General features: G+C 41.0%; 1 protein-coding gene across 1 annotated transcript in view; it reads right to left on the reverse strand.

Moving 5' to 3' along the window:
- LOC136843714 (methylmalonyl-CoA mutase, mitochondrial-like) overlaps window positions 1-12,306 on the reverse strand; it is a 418,104-nt gene that overhangs the window by 115,397 nt on the left and 290,401 nt on the right. The window contains exon 14 of the mRNA XM_067112308.1: window positions 3,563-3,709. Within this exon, the coding sequence (XP_066968409.1) occupies window positions 3,563-3,709 (147 nt within the window). The remainder of the gene's footprint in view (window positions 1-3,562; window positions 3,710-12,306) is intronic.

A 12,306-nucleotide genomic window follows, 5' to 3' on the forward strand; every position in this document is an offset into this window, starting at 1 on the left:
GGAAAGGCACACTCAATACTGTCTTCTACAATTGTTTCATAAAGTTTAGCACGACAGAACCTTTTTTTTACATTTTTTGTTGCACTGAACTTATGGCGCACATATGAATGAAACTGCTGACGCTCAGCTGAGAAATTACTGTTGAAGTCCTCTGGGTAGCATCAATCAGCTTTTCACAGCACTGAAAATGCCTTTCAGTGTTAGTAGATGATGCTAGCAGAAAAGAAAATCTCTCTGCTATTTCTTTGTATATCTCCCCTCTTCTTTTCATCTGTTTCAAGTTTGTCAACAGTTGTATAAAAGGTGGTGATAAAAAATTTATCTCTGGCATTAGGTACCTTCTTTCTGATATGTTTGCGAGTTGTAGCTGCTTCATATCTTTAAAATTCATCTCGTGAAGTGCACAGTTGGTCGGCTAATGACCCATCCAGATCTACATATATGTTTTTATTTAAGTTCACATCCTCATTTTGTAGAACTTGGCTTACTGTGAAAATTCTGCAAAATCTCATTTCAAAAACTCGACATAAAAACTAATTCTAACTCTTGCATCTTATCTGCAATATTATTTGCCTCTCTTCTGGCTTCTCCCTTTTGTGACTGGTTTTTGGCTATATATTCTAATGCTTCTAAAATTCTAAGGAAAGATTTCAAAATTGCTGCTCTTGCCATAGCATGTCCCTCCCATCTGGTATCAAAGAGGGATTTTAAGACACTTTCATTTCCAATACAACCTTTAGGAATTTTCCACCAGCTGCTTGAGGCTGAAAAAAGGTAGGCATGTGTATTTGTCTTTTTTCACATTATACATTGTATATAAATTTCAGATTGCATAAAAAGTTTCCCCTGCTTTCATTTACGTGGGGGGGAAATTTTTTTCCCTTCTAATTCATGATCCTGGGCAGAGGTCTGCACTCTCTGAGTGCTCTTGTTATTGTTGTATATATCTGTATATAATTTTTTCATTTAATGTGGGGCCCCTTTTTGTGGATCCTGGTTTAGCTGCACCATTTGCAGTATTGCACCATATGCCCCATGGACCATGGTAAATTCATGCAATGGAAAATTTGTGGTGCCCCTTCCCTTGATGCCCTAAGCACGTGCTTATTTTGCTTAATGGTTAATCCACCCCTGATGGATCTTAAACCTATGTATTGAAAGTCTATGAGTTGAGATATTATTCGGAGCAAATCCCAGGGTTAAGTAAACTCTGGCACAGACCAGAGTGTAATGAGGAAAATAGCTGACATACCCGCTGTTGTCACGTGTGTGAGCAGGAAGCGAAAACCAAATTAGTTGTGAGAGAGGTGCTGTTACAAAGATTTACAGGTGACCTGAGGTCAAACTAGTTCCTTAAAAAAACAGGACAGGTTCATACAGAGAACATAGTGATCAACAATGTCTGACATAAGAAATAAATAACTTGTTACTTGTACATAATACATGATTGCTTAGAAAGACAACATATACACAGTTTACAATTATGATGATAAATATATATTCCGATCGACCTTAGGTCGTGGAAAGGCACCGCAGAAAACGGGATGTTCTCCACAGAGAACGCGCTGAGCAAGGACTTTATAATACTCCCCCCAACAAGATGGAGGTAATGTCTGATTAAACCAGGTATCTGCTGGGGCGACAAAGGGGGCCTCTCTTTCTTGATGTCAACTGGAGAGGGTGGTCGCCTTCCCCAATGTTCCTCTGCAGTGGTTTGCTGGGTTTTCCGGGGATGTCTTCGCCTCCTTCCTGTGACCAGGATTGTTTGAAGGGCTGCCGTATCCTGCAGGAGATCTTGGGGTCCGCCTTCATTGCAGCGTGCTGTGTGGGTCCGCTAATGACGCTAGCGACCTGCTGACAAGGGTCAGTTAACGCCCGAACACTTTGTTAGAGCGCCGTAGTTAGTCCATTAGGGGCATGGATTAGGTTCATTGGGCCAAGACTTAGTCGCTGTTTGGGTCCGTTAATGGCTTCCGGGAACCACTCCGGGGGTCACCACTGTGAGAGAGGTGCGAAATAATGACCAGGAGACAAGTAATGCTGGTTTACTGATGAAAACTAGCTGCTTATAAAGTGGGATGCAGACGTCTGCATAGTTTGCAGAGACCGCTAATACAAAGATTTACAGGTGACCTGAGGTCAAACTAGTTCCTTAAAAAAAACAGGACAGGTTCATACAGAGAACTTAGTGATCAACAATGTCTGACATACAAAATGAATGACTTGTTGTACATAATACATGATTGCTTAGAAAGACAACATATACACAGTTTACAATTATGATGATAAATACTGCATATATTCTGATCGACCTTAGGTCGTGGAAAGGCACAGCAGAAAACGGGATGTTCTCCACAGGGAACACATTGAGTGGGGACTTTACAAAGTCACTGTGGACAGGAGATAGAGCCCTCTTGTCCTGAGTCCTTTATATTCTATCACTGTGCCAACCAACACTATTCTGGCTGAGACCAACTGTAAGAGAATTCTTTGGGATTTGTTGGTCTGTCTTATAGAGCCCTGGGGGACCATGAGAGTGTAACTCCTTTGAGGATGACCAGTGGCTAGGCTATCAAAAACATTTTTTTTATTAACAAAACCATATCTAGGTTTTCAAGGGAAATGTAAATACAGGGTGGGGCAAATCAAATGCCCGAGTTTTGATAGGCTATTAAGAAAAGTAAAACAATACTTACAGAATTATTTGTTGTTTTATTTGAATCAGTATACAATGCCGTTTGTGTGATCACTTTTTGAAGATGGCATCAGGAAGATGGTGGCCATCTGTAGCGATGCACTGTTGAAGGCGATGTTTGAAGTTTTCGGCTGCTCTTCGGCACATCTCAAGGGGTATTGCAGCAATTTCCTCCCTAATTCGCATCTTCAATTCTTCCAAATTGTGTGGCCGACTTCTGAACACTTTCTCCTTCAGATATCCCCACATTCGGGAGGAAATTGCTGCAATACCCCTTGAGATGTGCCGAAGAGCAGCCGAAAACTTCAGACATTGCCTTCAACAGTGCATCGCTACAGATGGCCACCATCTTCCTGATGCCATCTTCAAAAAGTGATCACACAAACGGCATTGTATACTTATTCAAATAAAACAACAAATAATTCTGTAAGTATTGTTTTACTTTTCCTAATAGCCTATCAAAACTCGGGCATTTGATTTGCCCCACCCTGTATTTGCAAGCGGCAATTAATGTACACAATGAAGTTTTATTTTCTCACATTTCCTTCCCTTTATGAGAAAAATAAAGGCTAAAGCATGCATTTCTTATATTTCTGTCCATATGGTAAGTTTTACCAAAATAGCTATTCAAGATATAAATACAAAAGAAATGTCGTGAGAAAGCATTAATATTTTTTATTTCACATTGGAATCATTTGGGCTTTAAGACTACAGAGTAAACAGCGAAATTTTACTGTTCCCCTATTTCTTATGTAAAACTGAAGATATTTTTTATGAACCATCTAAATATAAAAAATTTATCAAGTACGATTATTTAGCTATACTATGAAAAGAAAATCTGTTTATTTAAAAGTAAAATTACATTACCTGGAAAAGTGGACCAACATCAACATCGAAGCCCAGGTCAGCAAATCCTGTTGCAATAACTTTGGCACCTCTGTCATGACCATCTTGCCCCATCTTGGCAACCAGAATCCTTGGGCGGCGTCCCTCCTCCTCAATAAATTCTTCAATCTGTGAAGTAGAGGAAACACAGAATAATGAGCCACAATCAACCCAAATTTTGTTTCACTGGTGCAATAAATTTTTCAACCAAAGCCATTTTGCTAATCTCAGCTATCAGATTAAGCACACAATTCAATATTGCTTCTTAGTGGAAGTAAACTAAAAGGAGATATACCCACTTGGGAGAGCCCTTTCTCTTTCACTTGCTAATGCAACTGCACATAGAGAGCAGAATGGTTCTAAAATCAATTGGCAGGTAGGAGGATAGTCAGTCCTTGCTTGAAAAAAATCTTTATGCACAAAATTCTTTCAGAAACCCATTAACCTTTTATTGCACTATTTCCATAGACAAGAATATACCCAGTCATTCAGACTTGCAATACATGTATTCAGGACTGCAAGGTTCCTACTGTGAAGACCCAAACCCATATATAATGCTACCTATATGCCTCAATTTTGTTGCTCTTCTTGATGCCATCATTTCACTGATTTCATTGATCTGACCAGTGTCCCCTATTTTGTTCATGATTTTCTGTTATTTTACATGTGGTATTTGTGCCCTCTGTAAGTGTATATTTGGAAGCCAGCTTTTGTCTCCTTGCCCTATGGAGTTACTATATGCATTTTAATCCTTCGGGCCAGCCCTAGGAGAGCTGTTAATCAGCTCAGTGGTCTGGTTGAACTAAGGTATACTTAATACCATAAAAAAGTAAGTCCACCATTAAGTTTCCTTTTCTTGTATCTTTTGCTATGGCATAGTTTGTTTCAGTTTTCATAATTATGTATGTATTTGTGCACAGTAATCAGTTACCTCTGGCTCTGTTATTTTTCATTTTGTAATTCTGTCAATCTCCAAAAGTGTTTTTATTCTAAGTGCTAGCCAATGGGAGTGGTGATGTTTGCTTATCTTGTATATTCAGTGCTTTGCCAAGTGTTCTTTCTAAGGCCTACCTGGCAGAGCTCTATTCTTGTCAGGGTATATAGTGCTTGCCTTATGTGTGATAAGTCATGTAACTGATCAGTGGACCAGAAGATTTTCTTCATAAAGCCTCTTTGGACTAATCCACTTTCATGCCTACCTCTCAAGTTCCAACAGTCAAGAAGCAAGATTCTCTGTATGGTGCATTACCTCTTGCCATGCTGCCTCCACAACCAAAGTACTGAGGTCAATCTTCTCCTGGTATGAGGAAGAAAGCCAAGAAAACTGCTTCCAGTCACTGTCTCCTTTGTTTCTGATGATTTACCTACACAAGAAAAGTGCTGGTTTTCTCAGTGCTGTATAAACAGTGCTTGCTTCGTGTGCCTTGTCGCTCCTGGGAGACACATTCCATCTACTTTATCTGCCTCAACAGTCAGTGTTGCCAAGTGTAATAAACTGAAATCCATCAAGCAAGCCCTCAAAATGTCCAATTCTTGCCCAAATTTGGTATTTTTTTGGAGGAATAGGGTTCATATAAACCAAATACTACAACTCTCTTCAAATAAGTATAGGTATGACTTGCTTACCTTTTGGACCTTATATTATGTCATATCACCCCAGTAAGCTTATTCCTCCAATAAAAAAATAATTTGGTCATCATCGTCATCCTCCCAGGTTTGAATCTTATTGAAGATATTGATGGTGATGTGCTTGTCTGAGCAGCATATGATGTACTATATGCAGCCTCTATGCCTATTTTTTTTTCTAATACACTTTTAGGAATGACAGTTTTCCTTTAATTATTAATGGCCATTTCTAATGGCAAGCCCTGCAATTACTGACTTATAACTCAGGCTATTCCTTAGTTTGTTTACGAGTTTCTCACCCTCAGCATTTGAGTGTGGTAGTGACAATATACAGATTGCTATGTCATGTAATCCCTGATACCTACTGGTAGTTTCCTACTTTGATCCAGATCTTCACTGTTGATTTCTTTTCTCTACATTGTAATACTGATCAGTTGTGCCACTAACTGTGGAATATGTGAAGGATTTTTCGGTTTTTGAGTGAGTCTTGAGTCAGAGCCAGTGCCGTCAGTCGTTTGGTCTTGGACAGTTTTTTGTGTGCTTTTGAGAGTTGTTGGTTTTCTTGTTAGTGTGCTGTTCTTGTTGTGTATATGGTTCATGTGTCTTTTTTTTTTTTCGTTCGTTGTTGGTGGAGGGTCGGTTTTAAGTTTTGTTTTGTGGTTTTTGTGTGCTGTGATTGGCGCCGTGGACCATATCCATCTCCAGCAACCGAAGATCAGGGTGAGTGTTGTGTGTTGTTTTGTTTGTGGGTTTGAATTCTGCCACATAATATTTGGCGCTCAACGTGGGGCGGCTGGTGTTGCAGCTGCAATTAAGACTGGTGGCGGGTGGTGTGACTGGAGGAAAGGATGGAAGAGGAACTGGTGAGGTTGAGAGAGGAGTTGCGGCTGGCAAGAGAGGAAAATGTATGGTTGAGGAGTGAGAATGAGAACTTGAGGCTGCAGTTGGAAGAGATGGGATCATTGGTAAAAGGAGCGAAAGAGGAAATGAAAGGGGAGATGAAAGAGTCAGAAGAGAGGGTGGATAAAAAGTTGGAGGGAATGATGAAAAGTGTGGAAGAAATGGTAAAAGGTATGTTCAAGGGTGTTTTTGGAGAAGGGGCTGTTGGAGGCAGGTTCTCTGGAACGTGTGAAGGGGCAAGAGAGAAAGAAAAGGAGGAAGAAGTGAATGGAAGCGTGAGTGATGAAAGTGATATGGGAATAGGAAGTAAGAAACGAGAGAACGAGAGGCAGGGTAAGGAAAAGGGGAATGAAAAGCAAGGAAAGGAACAGAGGGAAAGTAAGGATAAGTCAGGGGAAGAAAAAGGGAAGAAGGGAAAGGGAAAGGAAACTGGTAAGAAGGGTAAGGAAGTGGGAAAGGCAGGAAAGAAGGGAGAGGGTGAAGATACTAGTGATAGTGAGGTGGATGGAGGTGAATGGATAAAAGTGGATAATAAGAGGAACAAGAAGAGTGTAATGAGTAAGATGAATGTAAGTGCGGAAGTGGACTCTTTGTATTCGGAAGAGGGTATGAAAGGACAGAGTGAAAGTAGTGAAAGTGAGAAAGAAGTGAGAAAGGCTATGTATGTGAGGGAGGTACCCCGGTGTGAAAGGTATAATGAGTATGGAAGTAGGGATGCGCATGATTTCTTTAGGGAGTATGAAAGGTTTTGTCAGGATAAGTATGGGGAGAGTAAGAGAGTGTGGGCGCGAGAATTAGGAGAATATTTGACTGGGTTTTTGATTGATATGTATAGGGTTATTATGAGTGTGGGAGATGTTGAGTATGACAAGGTGAAAGCTAGACTAGTTGAGCAAGCGAGGCATATGAAAGCGAGTGTTAAGTATAAGAGGAAGAATGAATTTGATGAGGCAAGAATGAAAGCTGGGGAAACCTTGTCACTGTATGCTTGTAGGCTGGAGACGTTGGCAAGTAAGTTTGGGGATGATGGGATAGATGAATGTAAGGAGTTAGTACGGAAGTTGTTAGGGACAGTGCCAGATGGAGTTAGAGAATTTGTGAACTTGAAGCGGAAGGAGAAGAAAAGATGGACGAATGAAAGGTTGACTTGGGGAGAAATTTTGGAAATTGTAGAAGATTATGAGCTGGACAGGGTTATAAAAGAGAGCAGAAGTGTGAGTGTAAGGGCTGGGGTAGATGAGAGAGTGCCAGAGTTTGGAAGCTTTAGGGATGCAGTGTTGAGGGGCCCAATGAGAATGGCAGATAGTGTAATAGATAGGAGTGTAAGAGCAAGTAATGTGGAGGTGCCAGTGAGGATGAATGGTGGGTTTGTAAGGGAACAACGGGTTGGACGGGTTAGGGATAGTAGTGTACAAAGGAGAAGGTCGGTGAGTGGAAGTCGAGCGAAGTGTTTTAGATGTGGAAAGGAAGGACATACAAAGAATGAGTGTAGGTGGGCTTTAGGAGCGTGTTTCGGGTGTGGACAATCGGGACATTTGGTAAGTGAGTGTACGAAAGATAGGGGGGTTAAATGCTACAGGTGCGGACAAGTGGGTCATATTGCTAATGGTTGTAGGGGTACCCGAGTGAATGTAATATGTGGCAACTGTGGTAAGAATGGGCGTTATGCGAGAATGTGTTCAGAACCGAGAGCGAAGTGTGTCGAATGTGGAATGGAAGGGCATGTATCAAGTGTATGTAGACGAAAGAGGGTGACTGTGACAGCGAATTCGGGAAACTGAGTGTGAAAGGGGTTCAAATGGGTGGATCCTCCAGGATGCAAGCGGTGCGTGTGATGCATGTACGTGAGGGGTTGTTGCATGAGGATCAGCAATTTGTTTTGATAGAGTATGGTAGGAAACGTAAGAAAGGGAAGAACGTAAGTGAACGGAGTGATCGTAAGTTGTGTGATAGGGGTGTGAGTGCCAAAGTGGAAATGAGTGATAAAGCGTGTAATACGGATGAATGGGATGGTATGAATAGAACGTATAGCATATGCGGGTTTGATATAGCTGAGTTGACTGAACGTGTAGGGGTTAGTGAACGGTTGGAGGTGAGCGAAAGTGTAAGAGTATGAGAGCGTAGCAGTAATATACGAGTGATTGAAAACATGAATGAATCGTTGCAAGAATTGGAAAGGTCAATGAGCGAATGGGATGGGTTAGTTGAAGAATTGGGGGAGGTATTTGGGAACGAGTTAGAGGGTATAGATGAGATTGTGGATGAAATTGAAAGCGGTAGTAGTGAAGAAGATAGCGTGAATCTGAGAGAGAATGGAGGAGAAAATGTAAATCTGAATGTTGCTGGAAGAGAGAGCGAGTCTGAGAATGATTGCGTGCCCGCGAACGCGTTCTAAAGGACCTGCCAGTGAGCATCCGTGGGTGTTGCATAAGGCGATTTGAATGCAGTGTGAAAGGTGTTGGTTGGAAAATGTTAAAAGGGGGGAGAATTATAGAGGGATGAATAAATTTGTTTGTATTTAGCATTTCCCAACGTTGTGTGTGTGTGTGTGTGTGTGTGTGTGTGTGTGTGTGTGTGTGTGTGTGTGTGTGTGAGAGAGAGAGAGAGAGAGAGAGAGAGAGAGAGAGAGAGAGAGAGAGAGAGAGAGAGAGAGAGCAAGTGTAATTGTCGTTAGTGAGTGCTTCGGCTGTTGGAAGAGGGATGAGGTCGTTAGTTTGTTTACGGCGCTGTCTGTCTGTGGAATATGTGAAGGATTTTTCGGTTTTTGAGGGAGTCTTGAGTCAGAGCTAGTGCCGGTCAGTCGTTTGGTCTTGGACAGTTTTTTGTGTGCTTTTGAGAGTTGTTGGTTTTCTTGTTAGTGTGCTGTTCTTGTTGTGTATATGGTTCATGTGTCTCTTTTTTTTTTTCGTTCGTTGTTGGTGGAGGGTCAGTTTTAAGTTTTGTTTTGTGGTTTTTGTGTGCTGTGATTGGCGACCGTGGACCTTATCCATCTCCAGCAACCGAAGATCAGGGTGAGTGTTGTGTGTGTTGTTTTGTTTGTGGGTTTGAATTCCGCCACACTTGAACGAAGACCATGGTGCCTACGAGGGATTGTTCGGCGCTTGGAGCCAAATACTGGCGCCCAAAAGAAGTACGCTCAGGAGAGAAATAATCCGGACTATTCCATGCGCTGCAGGAAGGTTGAGGACCGCGCCCGACTCCTTAAACCGCTAACTGGGCATCGGAGAAGCACGTCCAGGATCGCCTGCTTGCCTCTTCAATGGACAAGACGAATCTAGAAATTGCTTACGATGCTTCCAAGTCCGGGCTGGAGTCTTGAGAGTCAGATGACAACTGACGCACATCCACAGAGACGCCTTTCTAATGGCTGTCTGTCAAAGCCTGGGACCGATCAACAAGCTCAACTGAGGGGGTGACTACCTGTGGGCAAACCCCACCAACATCCCTTGGACCTCTGATGTGACTCCTCCCAGGTTTAAAGGAGTATGACCTTCGTCTAGGAGAATCAGCGGGAAGAGTAGCCACCTCCTCCACTTGCACAGCAATTTTTCCTGTCAAGACTCCTTTCCAGTGGCTGTCTGCCGATACATGGGAATGTGCAATAGGTTCAACAGAGGTGGCAGCTACCCTTGGGCAAACTCCTATGACAGGGACCTTTGTCTAGGAGAATTGGCAGGATGAGTAGTCACCTCCTCCATTTCACTGTATCACTACTAGGTTAATTGTTCCTCATTGGATGGGTGGGTACCGTTCTCAGCTAGCACTCTGCTGGCCCCTCGTCTGAATCTCCAACCGGCCAATGAAGAATTAGAGGAATTTATTTTTGGTGATAGAAATTCATTTCTCGCTAAAATGTGGTTCGGATTCCACAATAAGCTGTAGCCCGTTGCTAGGTAACCAATTGGTTCGTAGCCACGTAAAATAACTCTAATCCTTCAGGCCAGCCCTAGGAGAGCTGTTAATCAGCTCAGCGGTCTGGTTAAACTAAGGTATAATTAACTAGGTTAATTTCTTGTTAAACTCGAGACTGGCAATGGCAAGGGTTGGAACCAAGGGAGCCATGCGCTGGAGTAGGTGGATTAAAAATAGGAGGGCTGGGAGCACGAGAAAAAAGGGCGGGAAGGGGGGAAGAAGGAATAGCAGAACTATCTTCTACCTTAGGCTAGGGTAGAATTCTAGGCTAAAGAAAGCTCATTTCACAGCTCTAGAGGCCAATTCCTTTCTATCCCTCTCTAACTTGTCTAATTGAGATTAAGTACCTTCTGCTCTTGCTAACCATAACATTTAGAACAAGTTTTCTCCCTACTATATTTCTGCCCCCTAGATTTACTGCAAATTGTATGAGAATCATATGAAGATTTGGTTAATCTGGTTTGCAGCTTTTGCTACAATAGCAAAAATAGGTGGACTTGAATCAGACATAATAATAACCAAAGAACTAGAAAAAACTATCCTGAAAGCTATTAAAGCTTGAAGGCCATTCAAATAAGTGATAATGTTTCACCAAAATCCAGCTATACAACTGAAAATCAGTAAACAAAAGCTGCAGCAAACTCCTGATGTTACTCAAGAGCCGGCAGAAACAGAATGAAGTTCTCTGCTAAGTCATTTCCAACACTCCCATTGGTGGCCAGGGCTTGTCACCTACACTAAACTATCGAAGCACTACCGCAATTTTTTAAATAAAGGCTGCTGCCCGAGTTAGAACTATAGCTATGTAATTACTTGGTAAGTTACTTATATGAAATGAAAATTTCAAAAACCAAATTTCTTTTTTCAATAAAAATTCCTAACTTTAAATGAGCTACCCTCCACATCTTGACCCTATGGCTTTGTGACAGTTGGGTTACTAAACAAGGAATGATTCAGTTTAATTAACAAGGACTTGAGGGACCCTAGGCACATGCATCAACCTACCTCAGCCACCTGTTCATCATCGTTTCCCCTTACAGATGGTATGACATGTCTAGATTTATGTGAGAAGCACAAATGGCTAAGTTAAAGCTGAGAAACTGAACTCACAAGCTGAAGTAATTTTTTTATTCTGTACTTGATGACATTTTCAATTTACCCCTTCTTTGCTCCTTAATTTTTTAAATTTTTATTATTTGGCTCATTATATATATATATTCTTTCCCTCACTATGAAATCAATTTGCAGCAGCCTATCTGGTATAAAGTATGCCTCAACTATGGTAACAATGCAATCCTTTTCTTATATATCACTTGTAATTCTCATCATAACAGAATAAATCTTTGTTCCAGTTCCCCCCATTCAAATAAGTCATCAACTTCACTCTTGGCTTCTTAAACATTGGTATTCAACACTGAATTTCTGGATTGTTTAAAATTCCAGTTCAAGTTCTCCATCTAAAATTCAGTCTTTCAAACTACCCATTTAGGTTTCTTCCTGCTAATATACTCAATCACTGTGCCATTTCTGTCATTGTCAGATAATTTTTTCAAAATTTCTTGTTTTTCATCTTTTGGCTTTCTTTCGAAAGATTATTATAACCTTCATTTTACTTTCATTTATACATCCCACTTCTATCCCATCGGCCAATTTTTCTCTGAGCAGTATGCTTACTCCACTTTGTCTTTTAATGCCTCCACTTCATTAAAATAGATGTTGCTTCAAGTCACTACCAACTGTTCTTGTTTATGGTACTTTTAATTAATCTCACACACACTATATAAGATCACATTTCTTTTTGACATCTCTACCACCTTCCCACTCTTTCTAATCACCGTCCCCACATTCACTGTGCCACTTTCAGCGAGTTTGCTCTATTGAAGTTTTTATTTTCACAGTTATTCTTCATGCTCACTGCCTATCTAAGAGGGCATTTCATTTGGAGAGGATAATAAATTAGATGCTACATTGTTTTTATAAGTTCCATATCCCCTTGGTGACAAACTAAACCCCTCACTATTTCTTTAGAATTGGGACTTCCTGCTAATAAGTCATTAACTAATCTTGATTTTCATAACAAAACATGTTAATCAGAGGAAGGTGAAACTAGAAATTATTGAGGGCCTGATAAAAATCTATATCCTCTTGTTTTACCCATCCTGTAATTAACCTAGAGTAAGCCTCAGTGACTCAATAGATAGGAATCAACCTTAAAAATATATATTCAATCCCTTGAGATTCCAATGACATAAAATGGCTTCAGAAAAGTTTTGTCATTTGAGATTTCA

The sequence above is a fragment of the Macrobrachium rosenbergii genome, chromosome 12, assembly GCF_040412425.1.
Source record: "Macrobrachium rosenbergii isolate ZJJX-2024 chromosome 12, ASM4041242v1, whole genome shotgun sequence".
In the NCBI taxonomy this organism is placed as follows: Eukaryota; Metazoa; Arthropoda; class Malacostraca; order Decapoda; family Palaemonidae; genus Macrobrachium; species Macrobrachium rosenbergii.